This window comes from Meles meles, chromosome 6, assembly GCF_922984935.1.
Source record: "Meles meles chromosome 6, mMelMel3.1 paternal haplotype, whole genome shotgun sequence".
In the NCBI taxonomy this organism is placed as follows: Eukaryota; Metazoa; Chordata; class Mammalia; order Carnivora; family Mustelidae; genus Meles; species Meles meles.
Genome location: NC_060071.1, coordinates 152,001,957 through 152,022,055, shown reverse-complemented (window position 1 = coordinate 152,022,055; position 20,099 = coordinate 152,001,957). Strand labels below are relative to the sequence as shown.

The following is a 20,099-nucleotide window of genomic DNA, read 5'->3' as shown; positions in this document are numbered from 1 at the left end:
CACTACCTCTCTGTCAGAATAGATCCCCAGGCTGAATATATAGCCAAAGGACATGCAAATAGGGCCTTCCCTCTGCTGATTTAATCAACACATTCAAGACTCTGCAGCTGGGAGAGGATCCCCAGGCCCGGGATACCCAGGTGTTCACTCAGTGATCAGGACAGAACACAGACAACTCACCATGGACTTTGTGCTTGGCTGGGTTTTGCTTGTTGCTCTTTTAAAAGGTAATTCATGGTGAACAAGAGACGTTGAGGATGTGAGTGGATATGAGTGAGAGAAACCGTGGATGTGTGACCATTTCCTGACCAGGATGTCTTGTGTCTGCAGGTGTCCAGTGTGAGGTGCAGCTGGTGGAGTCTGGGGGAGACCTGGTGAAGCCTGGGGGGTCCCTGAGACTCTCCTGTGCAGCCTCTGGATTCACCTTCAGTAGCTATGACATGAACTGGGTCCGCCAGGCTCCAGGGAAGGGGCTGCAGTGGGTCGCATATATTAACAGTGGTGGAAGTAGCACAAGCTACGCAGACTCTGTGAAGGGCCGATTCACCATCTCCAGAGACAACAGCAAGAACACGCTGTATCTGCAGATGAACAGCCTGAGAGCTGAGGACACAGCCATGTATTACTGTGCGAGAGACACAGTGAGGGGACATCAATGTGAGTCAGGACAGAAACCTCCCTGTTGACACAGGATGTACTGAGCTGCAGGGGCACTCAGGGCACCAGAGAGTGCTCAGGATCCACAGGGCAGAGATCAGACCCAGGAGCAGGTGCAGTGGGGTAGGGCTTCCTTTTGAGATCAGGGATTTCCTCTCTGGACTCTCAGCTGTCCACAGGGATTTTTTTTCTTCCATCTCTAATACCTAATGTTCTCCGTGTGGCCAACAACAAGAATATGACTTTGCCTCCACACAGCTGAGATCTCATCAGTCTCTGGGGAACTCCCCTTCATCAACCTCTTCTAAGTCCCATTTTCATTCTCCACAGAAGGACATGCTGCAAATTCCCATCGTCCTTGAGAAGCACCTGCACAGCCCCGGCTTTCTGCATGCTGAGTGCTGGTTCTCTGCCCTCAGGGGGCACACACTGTCCGCCATGTTTATGAGCTTCCCCTAAGATGACTGAGCAGTTCTGTCCTTGTCCTTCTGGCTCCAGCGTATCCTCTGGCTCATACATGTGGGTGGACACATGTCCACCCTGATCACCTGTGTCCACCAACATGTACAGAGGAACTGCCCCTCTGTAGACACCGCTCCATTTCCTGGATGGAAAAGCAACCCACCTGCTATGAGGGGCTCTCAGATTTCCCCAAGAAAGTGCTAGGATAACAATTCGGAGAGGAAAATCCATCCCAGTACTTCTGGGTCCTGTTCTGGTGGGGAGATTCCATGAAAGCATCCTTGGTGACTGTGTTTGAGACGTGTTTCCTGTCTTCCACACAGGGAATCCATGTGAATCCTGAGATTCAGTTGGCAGGCCCCAGATCCTTGCCCGCCCTGTGCTGTCCCTTGAATATCCATCAGAAACCAACTCCAACCTCACTCTCTCCTTCTTCTGACTTCTCCCTCAATCTGTCCTGGACCCTGAGCCCCATGGAGCTGGAGCCCTGTTATACTGCCCAGATTTCCACCAAGTGCCATATGGAGAGAGGCTCAATAACAAATGTCTACCATGATGGCAGAGCCCTAAAGTGGGGCTGAAATGGGGATCTATGGCTCAAACCATGATCCTGAAGTAAAATAATGTATCAGCTACTGTATGGGACAATACTGTCACTTCCTCCCATAACCCTGCTTTTGTCCCATGGACTGGCCAGGATTTCCCCTAGAGAATTCATAAATAACTTCTGGGCCATTTGCTCACTTGATTTCCCATGAAATGAGTACTGAACTCCACACATCAGAGGAGTCACAGGAATGACCCTTCCACTCTGTGTCCTTCTATTCTTGTAACATCTGAGGGGTGTGTGCATGGAATCCACCTTCTGTGTCTGAGGTGAATTTGTACCCCTGCAGTTGGAGCAGGATCTTTCACAGTCCTCACCTCAGCATGAAGCTCCTTGGGATGGTCGGTCCTAAGAAGAGGGAACCTCACTAGGGGGTCTTCTGTCTGTTGGCAGGTGTCCTGTGCATGAATCACAGACATTTCACGAATAACTAAGAACAGTTACTAATCTAATGTATCTGCCCCCTGGGAGCCTCCTTTGTGTTGGGTGCACTGGCCCAGATGAACCTGGAAAAGGAGTCCCAGGTGTGCAGAACCTCACAGACTCTCTCACTTACCTGTGTCACCACCGAGTGCTCTTGAACAACTGTGGACCTTCAGTATTCTCCATTCTTCCCCAAATCTCATCTCTCAGTTTTTTCTGTGCATAATCAGCAGGCTGTCCTCGGCTGTGTTTCTTATAAGCTATATATACATTTCCTTCTGTTCTAATATCCAAGCATTGGCAGAAAATGTGCTGTACGCAATGGCTACGGTCGCTAAACTGTGGAAAGAATCAAGATGCCCTTCAACGGATGAATGGATAAGGAAGATGTGGTCCATATACACTATGGAGTATTATGCCTCCATCAGAAAGGATGAATACCCAACTTTTGTAGCAACATGGACGGGACTGGAAGAGATTATGCTGAGCTAAATAAGTCAAGCAGAGAGAGTCAAGTATCATATGGTCTCTCTTATTTGTGGAGCATAACAAAGAACATGGAGGACATGGGGAGATGGAGAGGAGAGGGAGTTGAGGGAAACTGGAAGGGGAGATGAACCATGAGAGACTATGGACTCTGAAAACAACCAGAGGGTTTTGAAGGGGCGGGGAGGGCGGAGGTGGGAGGTTGAGGAACCAGGTGGTGGGTTATAAGGAGGGCACGTACTGCATGGAGCACTGGGTGTGATGCCAAAACAATGAACACATTTATGCTGTAAATAAACAAATAAAAAATAAAATAAAATAAAAAGAAAATGTGCTGTATGCATGGTCTAATTGTAATATCCATCTTCCCGTAATATCCTTGGTATGACTCATTTACTGATAATCTCTGATGAATTATTACACATATAAATCCATATATTTTTAGATTCTAGAAGACTTAATGGAATTACTTGCATAACTGGTAATATATTTTGCAACCAAAAATAATTCACATAATTATATTTAACAGATAAATGTACTGTGCTATATATAACATAAAAAAAAAACAACTTAAGTCTCAATCTGCATGGGATTTTCATTCAAGATTTTACAATGCCAACTTCCCATTATTTTTATTATTTGTACTGTTATCTAGTTATAAATTAAAACATATTAGTGACGTAAAAGACTATTGATTTTTCTCTGAAATAAATATCACAACTTCTTGAACAATAATTGATTAAGAAATTATTTTGAATCCATTATTAACTGTTTCAGAACTTACATTGGATAAGACTTTATCCCATAATTCATGAAAGATGTACAACATATGAATTCTGTAACAGGATTTTCATTTTAGGTTCTAGCTAGGATAGCTTTGTTTGTGGAGGTAATCTTGTAATTTGAACCAGAATATCCAGATGTGTGCTATTTGCCTCACAGACACATGATACAGAAAATACTGAAACAACACCAATATCCATATCTTTCCCCTTCCAGGAAACTCATAGGCTTGTACTTTCCCAACACCACCTGCATTCAGGTGTGGCCACATCCTGTGACCACCATGCAGGAATGTCTTGGATTGAGGGTTCTCAGTTGGCCTGTGCACCAACTCAGACCACTACAGGAGGACAAGAAGAGAACTCTGGTGGAAAACCAGCCCTTCTTTCTATTTGGACCTTAGTGTTCCAGACAGTGGCTGACCCAGTGAATCCACAACATGCACTGGAAATACAAGCTTATCATCATGACAATGTAAGAGCTTGTCTTTTTGTTTTGTTTTGTTTTAAGAACGGGTCTTTTAAAAATCAAGAACCCTCATGCCAGAAACGCAGATTTCTGGTCTTTAAACCAGCACACAGGGTTGTGGGTTTCACGTCTAGTGCTGGTGTCTGCATTGAAAAACACATTGTGGCTGAACACAGAGTCTAGTGAGGGGAAGGGGAGGAAGGATTTCCTCTCACAGGTTCTGGTGGACAAAGAGGTACATTGACACGAGACAGATTAACAGGAGAAAGAAAACAACATTTTATTACATGTGCACAGAAGGCATGTAGTGAAACTGAGACCCAGAGAGATGAATAGGCACGCAGTTATTTTTTTCAGAGTTTGGACAAAGAGATGTTACATTTGTCAGGAATTTACAGGAAAATAAAAACAGGTATTTGGAAGCTTTACTTCATGCAGAATTCTAGGCATAATTTCTCCTGAGGTAGGAGATTAGTAAAAGATTAGCAAGGTCTGATTCTCCAGCTTCTTCAGATAGAAAGTCTCTCTCTAGTGAGAAGGATGTGTTTTAACTTGTTATTACAGGATGGGAATTATTCTTTATGTGGCAGAATTATTCCTGCTGTAAGGGGCACAGAGGAGGGTATGTGGGGCCTTGCAGCAGGTATTTCCTAATTACATTCCATGCAAAATAATGAATCTTGCACCTGGTGTACATTTGGGGCAGCCGGCCATGGGCCCTACAGAGGATATTTGGAGCGTGTGTCGCAACATGCACCAGTTCAGTGATCGAGGTCCTTCCTTCAGATTGGTCTATGTTACCCTGCGCCAGCCACAGAGAAGATTCAGAGGTGAAGGGAAAGGCATTTCACAACTTCTCCAGGATAAAAAGGGCACTGGAACAGAGCAAGGTGCTGCTGGTGGGAATGCAAAATGGTACCTTGTTCAAAATGTGGGCCACTGTTTTGTGAGGGTGGTCACACACTTGACCACATGACCAGTGACACCAACTGTAGCCACAGAACTAAGTGAAGTTAGAGCACATGTGCACTCAAAACATGCACACAGATGCTCAGAGGCACTGTCATTGTAAGTCCTACATCATGAACACGACTAAGCTTTCTTTTTATAGGGAATGGCTAGACACTCAAATACTAGTTGAAGACAATAGAACCATGAGCCTGAACATGGATGACTTTCACATTCATGGCCCTACATGGGAGAAGCCACTGCCTGACGCCACATGCTGCATGGTCCCACCTGCACAGTATGCAATCTGCAAGGCCAAGTGCCTAGAAAACTAATTGATGTGGAAGGACGGGTTTGGGCAGACATAAGAATGACCGTTTCCTTAAGCTGCGGTTCCTGAGTTGTCCTGTAACTTGATTTTGGTCTGGTCACATGACTGTAGTGCATAGCTGAGAGTAAACTCACAGAATCTTACATTAAATGAGGTCCAGGTTTCCATATTGTTACTTATGTAAACTTCTAACTTCCAAGATTATTAGTTTAATTGTACTAAATTTATATCCAAGAATACTTGCCTTAACACCCTGTACTGAGTTCTTTCTGAGCTAGTTGGTTGTCCAATGACTATGAAGAGTGGATAGATGAGACAGATAGATATTGAAGAGGGCAGAGTTAGCTCTACTCATGAAGACCAGGGGTTTTAATACATGACTAGAAGGTCAGGAGAAGAGATGGGTTAGGACATAATGACATCAAGGGAATGAATACAGGACAATGGTGGAGAGAGTCCGTGAGGCTTTATCTATGCAGTTCCTTTGGTCACTGACAATTTTCATGAGGATATTAGACAAAAGCACAGTGAACTGTTGGTAAATCCTCATGAAGTGAATGAAGGAGGCCAGAAGGAGGAGGACAGATGGTGGATGCAGGGATGAAGACTGGTGGGCAGAGGCTATTGGAGGAAAGGTTGAAAGAACTGTGTTATGATAGAGGGACAATGGTCACATTCCAGCACAGAGCTCTGGTCCACGACATCCCAGAGCTCAGAACACCTGCTAAATGAGACACTCGGACCACCATGTAGTGATAGCAGCAGCCCTGAAAGGGAGGAGGTACCTTGTTACGTGGGGCCCTCAGGAACCTCTGACCACAGGTCCCAGCACCAGTGGCAGGAACAGAGGTAGGATGACAAGAGAGGGGTGTCCTGTAGGGTCCTGCAGTTATATTGTTGTGAACAAATCCATGTTAAAGTCCATATGTATGCTTTAATGCCCCTGAGTCTCAATTTTTCTAACAACTTCACACTCTGCAGAAATGGTTCAGGTATTCCTGTACCTTCATCAATTAAATAAATGGAAGATGCCTGGGGCACCTTTTTGCAGGGTGGGTTAAGCCTCTGCTTTTGGCTCAGGTCATGATCCCAGAGTCCTGGGTTCGAGCCCTGCATCGGGCTCTCTGCTCTTCAGTGAGCCTGATTCCTCCTCTCTCTCTCTATCTCTCTCTGCCTGCCTCTCTGCCTACTTGTGATCTCTGTCTATCAAATAAATAAACAAATAACCTAAAAAAATAATCAAATAATAAAATAATTGGAAGATGCCTAGTATACCAATAATATCATTTTACCTCCTCTCAATTTATTTACTAATATAATAATAACAACAATAACAACAACAACAACAACTACTACTACTACTACTACTATGACTACTACTACTATTTTTGCTAAGCCAACAGAGGTTTATTTTCTCCCATTCTGGAAGCTAGAAAGTCCAAGATTATGATGCTTTCATAGCTGGGGTCTGATGAGACCTCTCTTGGCTTACAGAAAGCCACCTTCCTGCTGTCCTCATATGGCTTTTCCTCAGTGTGCTCCTAGAGAGGGCGAGATCACTAGAGCCTATTCCTGTTTGTTTAAAGATATCAGTCCCTTCTGATTATTATCTCACTCCTATGTCCTGCTTTAATGTTAGTTATGCCTTTTCTTTTTAAAAAGTTTCTTTTCAGCATTCCATAATTTATTGTTTATGCCCCATACCCAATGCTCCATGCAATACGTGCCCTCCATAATACCCACAGCCCAGGCTAACCCAATGTCCCAACCCACTATCCTCCAAAACCCTCAGTTTGTTTTTCAGAGTCCCAGTCTCTCATGGTTCATCTCCCCTTCTGATTTCCCCTGACTCCCTTCTCCTCTCCATCTCCCCATGTTCTCCGTGTTATACCTGATGCTGAACAAGTGAGAAACCATATGATAATTGACTCCCTCTGCTTGACTTATTTCACTCAGCATAATCTCCTCCAGTCCCATCCATTTTGATACAAAAGTTGGGTATTCATCCTCTGATGGAGGCATCATACTCCATAGAGTGTATGAACCACATCTTCCATGTCCATTCATCTGTTGAAGGGAATCTTGGTTCTTTCCACAGTTTGGCGACCATGGCCATTGCTGCTATGAACATTGGAGTACAGATGGCCCTTCTGTTCACTACATCTGTATCTTTGCGGTAAATAACCCGTAGTGCAATTGCAGGGTCATACGGAAGCTCTATTCTTAATTTCTTAAATGATCTCCACACTGTTCTCCAGAGAGGCTGCACCAACTTGCATTTCCACAAATGGTGGAAGAGCATTCCCTTTTCACCACATCCTCTCCAACACACGTTGTTTCAAGTCCTGCTAATTTTGGCCATTCTAACTGGTGTCAGGTGGTATTGCAATGTGGTTTTCATTTGAAACTCTCTGATGGGTAGTGATGATGAGCATTTTTTGCTGTGTCTGATAGCCATTTCTATGCCTTCATTGGAGAAGTGTCTGTTCATATCTTCTGCCCATTTTTTGATATGATTAACTGTTTTGTGTGGGTTGAGTTTGAGGAGTTCTTTATAGATCCTGGATATCAAACTTTTTTTTTTTATTTGTTTATTTACAGCATAACACTGTTCATTGTTTTGACATCACACCCAGTGCTCCATGCAGTACGTGCTCTCCCTATTACCCACCACCTGGTTCCTCAAAATACCAATCCCCACCCTTCAAAACCCTCTGGTTGTTTTTCAGAGTCCATAAACTCTCATGGTTCATCTCCCCTTCCAGTTTCCCTCAACTCCCTCTCCTCTCCATCTCCCCATGTCCTCCATGTTCTTTGTTATGCTCCACAAATAAGTGAGACCGTATGGTACTTGAATCTCTCTGCTTGATTTATTTCGCTCAGCATAATCTCTTCCAGTCCCGTCCATGTTGCTACAAAAGTTGGGTATTCATCCTTTCTGATGGAGGCATAATACTCCATAGTGTATATGGACCACATCTTCCTTATCCATTCATCCGTTGAAGGGCATCTTGGTTCTTTCCACAGTTTGGCGACCGTAGCCATTGCTGCAATAAACATTGGGGTATAAATGTGTTTGTCATATGCTTTTATCAGTCTTTTTGTTTGCCTGTTTTTGTTTGTATACTTCATAAATCTTATCTTGTGGCCCATTTGGGCTGAGCCTTCTCTTTTATCATCCCTTTTTCCTATCTCTCTCTCTCTCTCTTTTTCCTTTTTTCCTTTCCCTTTTTTTTCTTTCTTCTTCTCTATTTCTTTTTCTTTTCATTTTTCTCTCATTGGGGTGGGGAATCCTGATTGCACAGAAGCGTTCCAGGGTGCACATTGACTGCACCACAATCGATAAGTCCTGCTGCATCTCTTCAGTCATCTCTTACCAAAAGGACTAGGAAGAGGAATCCCCTACAGAAAAAAAAATACAGAGGATGGGCCTTCTGCAACAGAGCTAATGGCTATCGACATAGACAATATGTCAGAAAAGGAATTCAGACTAACAATTATCCAGGCAATAGCTAGGTTGGAGAAACCCATGGATGACCAAACAGAATTGATTAGGACAGGACTGAAAGACTCCAGGGATGAGGTTCACAATGTGAGGGCAGAAATGAAAGCCACCAGGGATGATGGTCAAAATGCTCTCAATGAGTTCCAATCTAATCTAAATTCTGTAAAGGCTTGGGTAACTGAGACAGAAGATAGAATTAGTGATCTGGAGGACAAAACAGATAGAGAGAAAGGAACAGGAGGAAGCCTGGAACAAACATCTCAGAAGCCAAGAAAACAGAATCAGGGAAATAAATGATGCCATGAAACGTTCCAACGTCAGAATTATTGGAATCGCTGAAGGGGAGGAAAAAGAAAGAAGTCTAGAAGATATAGTGGAAGAAGTTGTCGATGGAAATTTTCCCAATCTCACGAATGGAATCAACGTTCATGTACTAGAGGCAGAGAGATTTCTTCCCAAGATTTTAGATTCTCAAAGTCCTCACGACACCTTATAGTTAGAATGAGGAATTATGTTTCATGACAGACACTCTTAAAAGAAGCTAGGACAAAGAAGCTCCTTACATACAGAGGAAAGCCCATCAGAATAACGTCAGCCCTTTCCACAGAGATCTGGCAAGCCAGGAAGGGCTGGCAAAATACATTCAGAGTTCTAAATGAGAAGAACATGCAACCAAGAATACTCTATCCAGCAATACTGACATTTAATATGGATAAAGAGTTTCCAAGACTGGAAAGGCTTAAAAGACTATGCAACCACCAAGCCAACACTGTGGGAAATATTAAGGGGGGTCCTATAAAAGAGAAAAAAATCCCAAGAATATCATTGAACAGAAATATAGAAACAACCTGCGGACAGAAAGACTTCAAAGGCAACAGGATGTCATCTCTATCTCTCAATAATCACTATCTCTATCTCTCAATAATCACTCTCAATGTGAATGGCCTAAATGCGCCCATAAAACGACACAAGGTTGCAGATTGGATAAAACGACAGGACCTATCCATATGTTGTCTATAAGAGACCCATTTTGAACCTAAGAATACACCCAGACTGAAAGTGAAGGGATGGAGAAGCATCTTTCATGCCAATGGGCCTCAAAAGAAGGCCGGTGTAGTGATTCTCATATCAGATGAATTAGATTTTAAACTAAAGACTGTAGTAGAGATACAGAAGGACACTACATAATTCTTAAAGGGACTATCCGCCAAGATGATTTAACAATTGTGAATATCTATGCCCCCAATATGGGAGCACCCAATTACATAAGAAAACTATTAATCAAGATAAAGAGTCATATTGATACGAACACAATAATAGTGGGAGATCTTAATGCATCTAACTCAGAAATAGACAGATCATAGAAGCAGAAAATTAATAAAGAAACAAAAGCATTGAATCACACATTGGACCTGATGGACCTCATAGATATATACAGAACATTCCACCCAAAAACAAGAGAATACTCATTCTTCTCAAGTGCACATGGAACCTTCTCCAGAATAGACCACATACTGGTTCACAAAGCAGGACTCAACCGATACCAAAAGACTGACATTATTCCCTGCATATTCTCAGATCACAATGCTTTGAAACTGGAGCTCAATCACAAGGAAAAGTTCAGAAGGAACTCAAATACCTGGAAGCTAAAGACCACCTTGATTAAGAATGGTTGGATCAACCAGGAGATCAAAGATGAACTTAAACAATTCATGGAAACCAATGAGAATGAAGACACTTCTGTCCAAAACCTATGGGATAGAGCAAAGGTGGTTCTAAGGCGGAAATACATAGCCATTCAAGACTCTCTCAAAAACATGGAAAAATCCAGAATACACCAGCTGTCTCTACACCTTAAAGAACTGGAGAATCAACAACAAATCAAACCAACTCCACATGAAAGAAAGGAAATAATCAAGATTAGAGCAGAGATCAATGAGGTAGAAACGAGAGATACAGTAAAAAATATCAATGAAACTAGAAGCTGGTTTTTAAAAAGAATCAATAGATCGATAAACCATTGGCCACACGAATCCAAAAGAAAAGAGAGAAAGCCCAAATTAATAAAATTATGAATGAAAAGGGAGAGATCACAACTAACACCAAGGAAATAGAAACAATCATCAGAAATTATTACCAACAGTTATATGCCAATAAGCTAAGCAACCTAGATGAAATGGATGCATTCCTGGAAAACTACAAACTCCCAAAATTGAACCAGGAAGAAACTGACAACTAGAATAGACTGATATCTAGTACCAAGATTGAAGCAGTGATCAAAAACCTCCCAAAAAACAAGAGCCCAGGACCTGACGAATTCCCTGGGGAATTCTACCAAACTTTCTTTTTTCTTTTTTTTTTTTAAAGATTTATTTTTTTGACAGATAGAGATTACAAGTAGACAGAGAGGCAGGCAGAGAGAGAGAGAGGAGGAAGCAGGCTCCCAGCCAAGCAGAGACCCGATGCGGGGCTCGATGCCAGGATCCTGGGATCATGACCTGAGCCGAATGCAGAGACTTTAACCCGCTGACCCACCCAGGCGCCCCTCTACCAAACTTTCAAGGAAGAAATAACACCAATTCTCCTGAGGCTATTCCAAAAAATTGAAGCAGAAGGAAAACTTCAAGACTCTTTTTATGAAGCCAGCATTTCCCTGATCCCCAAACCAGGCAAAGACCCTAACAAAAAGGAGAATTTCAGACCAATATCACTGATGAATATGGATGCAAAGATTCGCAACAGGATCCTAGCAAACAGGATCCAGCAGCACATTAAGACAACTATCATATGATCTCCCTGATATGAGGACATGGAGAAGCAACATGGGGGGTTAGGGGGATAGGAGAAGAATAAATGAAACAAGATGGGATTGGGAGGGAGACAAACCATAAATGACTCTTAATCTCACAAAACAAACTGGGGGTTGCTGGGGGGAGGTGGGATTGGGAGAGGGGGAGGGGGCTATGGACATTGGGGAGGGGAGGAGAAACATAAGAGACTATGGACTCTGGAAAACAACCTGAGGGTTTTGAAGGGTCAGGGGTGGGAGGTTGGGGGAACAGGTGGTGGGTAATAGGGAGGGCACGTTTTGCATGGAGCACTGGGTATTGTGCAAAAACAATGAATACTGTTATGCTGAAAAAAATAAAATGGGGAAAAAAAAAAAGGTTATCCACCATGACCCGGTGTGATTCATCCCTGGGTTGCAAGGTTGGTTCAACATTCGCAAATCAATCAATGTGATAGAACAAATCAATAAGAGAAGAGAGAAGAACCACATGGTCCTCTCAATTGATGCAGAAAAAGCATTTGACAAAATCTAGCATCCGTTCCTGATGAAAACGCTTCAAAGTATAGGGATAGAGGGAACATTCCTGAACTTCCTAAAATCTATCTATGAAAGACCCACAGCAAATATCATCCTCAATGGGAAAAAGCTTGCAGCCTTCCCGTTGAGATCACGAACACGACAAGGATGCCCACTCTCACCACTCTTGTTCAACATAGTATTAGAAGTTCTAGCAACGGCAATCAGGCAACAAAGAGAAATAAAAGGTATCCAGATTCGCAAGGAAGAAGTCAAACTCTCTCTCTTCACAGATGACATGATTCAACAAAAGTTGTGTACCTCAATGTTTATTGCAGCAATGGCGATGGTCGCCAAACTGTGGAAAGAACCAAGATGCCCTTCAACGGATGAATGGATAAGGAAGATGTGGTCCATATACACAATGGAGTATTATGCCTCCATCAGAAAGGATTAATACCCAACTTTTATAGCAACATGGACGGGACTGGAAGAAATTATGCTGAGCGAAATAAGTCAAGCAGAGAGAGTCAAGTATCATATGGTCTCACTTATTTGTTGAGCATAACAAATAACATGGAGGGCATGGGTAGATGGAGAGGAGAGGGAGTTGAGGGAAACTGGAAGGGGAGATGAACCATGAGAGACTATGGACTCTGAAAAACAACCAGAGGGTTTTGAAGGGGCGGGGGGGGCGGGCGGGTGGGAGGTTGAGGAACCAGGTGGTGGGTAATAGGGAGGGCACGTACTGCATGGAGCACTGGGTGTGATGCCAAAACAATGAACACTCTTATGCTGTAAATAAACAAATAAATGAATAAAAAATATATCATAAGGACATAAAAAAAAACAAAACAAAAAACATCATGATCATCAAACTAAAAATGATTTAATTAATGAAATATGTCTCATTCAAGTGACTATACCATTTCCTTGGAATCCATGAACAAGTTTCCATGATACCCTGTATCATTATTTTCATGGATAAAGAAGATGTGGTATATATAAACAATGGAATTTACTTCTCCACTAAAAATTTGCAAAGATATTGATGGAACTAGGAGGTATTATGCTAGAGTGAAATAAATCGACCAGGGAGAGACTATTATCATATAATTTCACTCATTTGCAGAATTTAAGAAATAAAACGTGATCATTGGGGAAGGGAGTGAAAAGTAAAATAAGATGAAATCAGAGAGTAAGACAAACCATGAGAGACTCTTAAGTCTAAGAAAGAAACTGAGGGTTGCTAGAGGTGAGGGGCTGGTGTCTGGGTAAGTGGGTGATGGACATGAATCATGCTCTGTGATATAATGAGCTCTAGGTGTTATATGCAAACGATGAGTGACTGAACTGTACTCCAAAAACTAATGAAAGAGTATATGTTAATTAAGTGAATTTAAATTAAATTGAAAAAACCCTTTTCATTTGAAGAAGCAAAGTAACAATTACTAAATATGTAACAACAAACCAAATCCCCATTATTCATGTGTGGCATTAGGAATCTGGTTTCTGGTCAGATCTGTCAAAGCCCGGAAGTCTATAGTTTGCCCATAAGCTGAACAACGGGAAGTCACCAGCTCTTCTCAGACCCACCAGAGGCGTTGTGATAGGATATCTTTGTCTGATCAGGCGTCTGTGAAAAATACCACTGCCTGGGTAGCGTATAAACTGTAGAAATGAATTCCATCAGAGTCATGAAAGATGGAAGTTCAATGTCAAGTCATGCAGCACTTCCATGCCCTCTCGCTCAGCCTGTGCTGGGAGGGTGGAAAGTCCCATTGATCTCCAAAATGTCGTGGACAGTAGGTCCAGGCTTCTCCTTAGAGGCTCATATTGCTCTCAGGGTCATGACAAGTAGCTCCAGGGTTATGTTGAGATGGTCAACCCAGAAACATCCCCTCATCATGTATTTCCACATCATTCCTGATTTCTCTGGAACAAGATCTCTCCTTCCTTCCAGTAGGAACAGGCTGAGAATTTTCCAAAAATTTCAGTTCTGCTTCATACTGATTAATGATTATGTCTTCATATCATTTGTTCTTACAACACTTTACCATGAGAATTCAAAAGAAACTTTCTGATGCTTTAAGCCTTTGGTCAGAAATTCCCTCATCCTCTTACCAAGTTGCACTCTCCCAGGTGCTTCCTTTCTGATCTCAATGCAAGCAAGCTCTCTACCAGTCTACAGCATAGGTCACCTCCTCTCCATTTCACAAAGGCACATTCCTCACCTTGTCTTTGACAGCTTTGAGTGGCCTGTAATGTTTATGTCATACCACATACAGTCCTTAAGCGTTTAGATACTTTCTAGGAAGATTGGGGCTTTCATTGTAGGTCTCTTCTTTACTTCTGGTGTCTCTCGTGAATCACAATTTATGACCCTTCCTGACAATTCCGGACAATGTAGAGTTCTTAAGCACACATCACAGAAGCCTGCTATCCCTTACCCATTACTCAGATTCAAACAGCTTCCATGATTTACATCTTTGTTACAGCAGCTCCACACTTCTCAGGATGGTATAACAGAGAACATAAGCCAGATAGTTTAGAAATAAATTTCTCACATTCCCTGAGCCTTCCAAGTGCATAATCAAGGTATTGGCATATTCGCTATGTACTGAGTGCCTCCACCTGGATCATTGGACATGTCTTTAAACTGTGTCTTCATATGGTAAATGGATGGTTTTGAGGATTCTGTGGGGTCATAACAGCTCTGAGTCCATTCATAACCTAACATTCTCCCAGAGCCCTTACTCCTTTTCCATCTCATTGGACATTACATTAGAACACTTGAATTTCAGAGGAGACCACAAATTGCTAAGGAAAAATTGAAAAACGAAAACAAAACTGGCGGCATCACGTTACCTGATTTCAAACTTTACTACAAAGCTGTGATCACCAAGACAGCATGGTACTGGCATAAAAGCAGACACATAGACCAGTGGAACAGAGTGGAGAGCCCAGATATGGACCCTCAACTCTATGGTCAAATAATCTTTGACAAAACAGGAAAAAATATACAGTGGAGAAAAGACAGTCTCTTCAATAAATGGTGCTCGGAAAACTAGACAGCTATATGAAGAAGAATGAAACTCGACCATTCTCTTACACTGTACACAGAGATAAACCCGAAATGGATAAAAGGCCTCAACGTGAGACAGGAATCTATCAGTATCCTAGAGGAGAACATAGGCAGTAACCTCTTCGATATCAGCCACAGCAACTTCTTTCAAGATATGTCTCCAAAGGCCAAGGAAACAAAAGTGAAAATGAACTTTTGGGACTTCATCAAGATCAAAATCTTCTGCTAAGCAAAGGACACAGTCAACAAAACAAAAAAGGCAACCCATAGAATGGGAGAAGATATTTGCAAATGACAGTACAGAGAAAAGGTTGATATCCAAGACCTATAAAGAACTCAAACTCAACACACACAAAACAGATAGTCATATCAAAAAATTGGCAGAAGATATGAACAGACACTTCTCCAATGAAGACATACAAATGGCTATCAGACACATGAAAAAATGCTCATCATCACTAGCCATCAGGGAGTTTCAAATGAAAACCACATTGAGAAACCACCTTACCCGTTAGAATGGCCAAAATTAGCAAGACAGGAAACAACGTGTGTTGGAGTGGATGTGGCAAAAGGGGAACCCTCTTCCACTGTTGGTGGGAATGCAAGTTGGTGCAGCCACTCTGGAGAACCGTGTGGAGATTCCTTAAGAAATTAAAAATAGAGCTTCCCTATGACCCTGCAATTGCACTGCTGGTATTTACCCCAAAGATACAGATGTAGTGAAAAGAAGAGCCATCTGTACCCCAATGTTTATTGCAGCAATGGCCACTGTCACCACACTGTGGAAAGAACCAAGATGCCCTTCAACAGACGAATGGATAAGGAAGATGTGGTCCATATACACTATGGAGTATGATGCCTGCATCAGAAAGGATGAATAACCAACTTTTGTAGCAACATGGACTGGACTGGAAGAGATTATGCTGAGTGAAATAAGCCAAGCAGAGAGAGTCAATTATCATATGGTTTCACTTATTTGTGGAGCATAACAAATAACATGGAGGACAAGGGGAGATGGAGAGGAGAAGGGAGTTGAGGGAAATTGGAAGGGGACGTGAATCATGAGAGACTATGGCCTCTGAAAATCAACCTGAGGGTCTAGATGGGGCGAGGGGTGGGAGGTTGGGGAAACAAGTTGGTGGGTATTAGGAAGGGTATGTGTTGCATGGAGCACTGGGTGTGTTGCAAAAACAATGAATACTCTTACGCTGAAAAGAAATAAAAAACATATATGTAAATTTTAAAAAATGATGTACCAGAAGTTGACAAATTGAACATAATTATAGAAAAGTCCTTGTTTCCTTGTTGATCCTTTGTTTACATAATCTGTCCCTTGCTGTGAGTGGGGTGTTAATTATCCTTACTATTACTGTACTATTATCAATGTGTTTCTGCATTTTGATATTAATGAGTTTATATAGTTCACTGCTCCCAAGGTAGGGACATAAGTCTCTAAAATTTATAGAACTTCTTGTTGGATAAACACTTTTCTTATGATACAGTGCCCTCCTTCATCTCTTAGTACTATCACTGGATTAAATACCATTTGTCTGATATAAGGAAGACTACCCCAGCTTTCTTTTGATGTCCACTAGCATGTGTCCATTGTTCTCCGTTCCCTCACTTTCAAACTGAAGGTGTCTGGTTCTAAAATTATTCTCTTCTAAGAAGGAAATATTGGGCACTGTACACTAAGATCTGGAACACTACAGGGATGTCCATTCTCACCACTGATCTTCAAGACAGTACTGGAAGTCTAGCATTGGCAATCAGAAAACAAAAAGAAATAAAAAGCATCCAAAATGGAAAAGAAGAAATCAAACTCTTGTGCTTCACAGATGACATGAAACCGTACAGAAATCCCAAAAACTTCGGGCAAAAAAATTACTAGAACTGATACAGAAATTCAGTAAAGTGACAGGATATACAATCAATGAACAGAAGTCAACTGCATTTCTATACACCAGTAATGAGGCAAAGAAGTGAAATTAAGCAACTGATCCTCTTGACAATTGCATGAAAGAAAAAAAAAGATACCTATGAATAAACCTAAACAAAGAGGTCAAGGATCTTACTCTAGAAACTACAGAACACATATGAAACAGATTGAGAAAGACACAAAGAAGTGGAAAAAACATTCCATGTTTTCCCATTCTCAATAAAGCAGGAAAAAATATCCAATGTAAAAAGTCCCTTCAGTAGATGGTTTGGGAAAGTTGGAAAGCAACATGCAGAATGAAACTGGACCATTCTGTTACACCATACACAAAGATGAACTCAAAATGAATGAAAAGGCAAAATGTGAGTCAAGAATTCATCAAAATCTTAGAGAAGAATGCAGGCAGCAACCATTTTGATCTTAGGCACAGGGACTTCTTGACAGTCACATTTCCAAAGGAAAGACAAACAAAGGAACAATGAACGGTTGGGACTTTATCGAGATAAAAAGCTGCCCAGCAAAGGAAACCGTCTATGAAGCTAAAAGGCAACCTCAGAGTGAGAGAAGATATTTGCAAATGCCTTATAGAGAAAGGGTTAGTATCCAAGATCTATAAAGAACTTAACAAATTCAACACCTTAAAACACCCAAATAATCCAGGAAGGAAATGGGTAGAATACACAAATAGATATTACTCTGCAGAAGACAGACGAATGGCTAAGAGATTCAAGAAAAACTATTCCATATCACTTGGCAACAGGAAAAAAGAAATCAAAACTACAATGAGATACCACCTCACCCTAGTCAGAAGGGCTAAAATTATTGAGTCAGGAAACATTGCTTAGCAGGGATGCAAAGAAAGTGTAAACCTATTGCACTGTTACTGGGAATGCAAGCTGGTAAAGCTACTCTGGAAAACAATATGGAGTTTCCTCAAGATGTTAAAAATAGACCTACCCTACAACCCAGCAATTCCACTACTAGGTATTTACCCCATAGTACAGGTGTAGTGAAAAGAAGGGGCACATGCACCCCAATCCTCACAGCAGCAATGTCTACAATAGACAAACTGTGTCAGGAGCTCAGATGTCCTTCAACAAATTAATGGATAAGAAGACGCAGTTCGTATATACAATGGAATATTGCTCAGCCTCCAGAAAGGATGAATACCTAACATTTGCATCAACATGGATGGAACTGGAGGGTATTATTCTAAGTGAAATGAGTCAGGCAGAGAAAGATAATTATCACACGGTTTCATTCATATGTGGAATATAAGGAATAGTGCAGAGGACAATAAGGGAATGGAGGGAAAACTGAATGGGAAGAAATCAGAGAGTGAGACAATCCATAAGAGACTCTGGACACGGAGTAACATGTTGAGGGTTCAGAAGGGAGGGAGATGGGGAGATGGGGTAAGACAGTGAAGGATATTAAGGAGGTCACATGATCTAGTGGACACTGGGGGTTAATGCAACTAGTTAATCATGGAACACTACATCAAAAACCAACAGTGTAAAAAGAAAATCTAATGATGTACTATACGCTAGATAATTGAACGTAATAAGAAAAGGATTAATACCTAAATTTACAAAGAACTTACAAAACTCAACACCCCAAAATCAATCAATCCAGTCAAGAAATGGGGAGAACACAAAGAACAAACATTTCTCCAAAGGAGACATACAAATGGCCAACAGACACATGAAAAAAATACCCCACAAAATTCAGCATCAGGGAAATACAAATCAAAACCACAATATGATATGCCTTCACACAGGTGAGAATGGATACAATGAAAAGACAGGAAAAAACAAATGTTGGCAAGGATGCGATGAAGGGGAACCCTCTTGCATTGTTGGTGGGAATTCGACCTGGTGCAGCCACTCTGGAAACAAATATGCCGGTGCACATCCCAGAGCTCAGGACACCCTGGGAAGACCATAGGATGACAGGTAGTGTCTCTGGAGGAGAGGAGGAATATGGTTACTTGGGGCCCTCAGGACCCTATGACCATGAGTTCAAGCCCCAGATGCTGCTGTAGAGAGAGCCTGGGAAGTGACTGGTTCCTGCAGAGCTCTGCAGTGTCCATCACTGTGGAAAAATCCATGCTTAGGGCTCCTCTGTTTTCCTGCCTCTGAGTCTCAATTTCCCTTATAACTTCACACTGTGGTGAAACGGTTCAGGTACCCCTGAGCCTTCATCGATTCAGTCATTGCTAGATGCTAAATAACACAAATGACCTTATTTATGTCCTCTCCATTTAAAGATGTGATCCTGCTTATGTAATGATTTCAAAGGCATATTCCACGGGCTGTTAGCGGGGAAGATCTGCTCCAAAGCTTACACAGAATTGCACAACAACCAATATCTACAAGGAGGCATCACCACCCTAAGTGGAAAAGGTGCTTATTCATTATAAAATCTAACACATACCATTATTTAGATGTCAACCCAACGTTGACACTAAAATATTCTTCCATCATGAAAATATGGTTTTAAAAACATTGAAAATTATGGACATTCCATTTGATGTGTCCATAATGATACAATTCCTCTCTAGTGTCTTTTAAAATAATATAAACTTATCTGAGTATCCATCTCTCATCTCTCTGTTCTATAGTCATCTGATCTCTATTTAAAGTCTATTCATCTATCTCAGCATTTATCCTCTTGCTGCAAGTCTTTCAGGAATATGAATATAAACCCCAGAATCTCTTATTAGACCTCTAATGTTCAGATCCGAATAATGTCTGGGTCATTAACACCATTTCCTTCATGGTAATATTTGAGTGTCATTAAATCCATACCTGAATTAGTAACCATCTCTGTGCTGCATAAGAGAAAAATTACCCACTTTTCTTTAAAGCAAGATCCCCCTTCCAGAGATAACAAGCCCCTGTGTGAGGTGGATTTCTCAGGACAAGGGAGGCACCCTCCAAGCATAGGAGCTGTAACTGCAAAACACAGAGTAGGTGCCTTGTGTTGATGTCCATGCCCTTGAGGACAAGGATACCACTTACACTTTTTCAGACATCTTCGCAGACAAAGCCCATCAGAAGAGACCACTGGGATTAAAGGTCTCCAGATGCACCCAG

At 41.7% G+C, this 20,099-nt stretch overlaps 2 gene segments (V, D, J or C); both read left to right on the top strand.

The window, feature by feature from the left end:
• Positions 1-20,099, top strand: part of LOC123943474 — a 1,358,446-nt gene that overhangs the window by 259,084 nt on the left and 1,079,263 nt on the right.
• On the top strand, positions 110-14,303 carry LOC123943803. The segment is given in 4 exon segments: positions 110-227; positions 331-641; positions 3,506-3,518; positions 14,292-14,303. Coding segments are annotated over 4 exon segments (372 nt in total).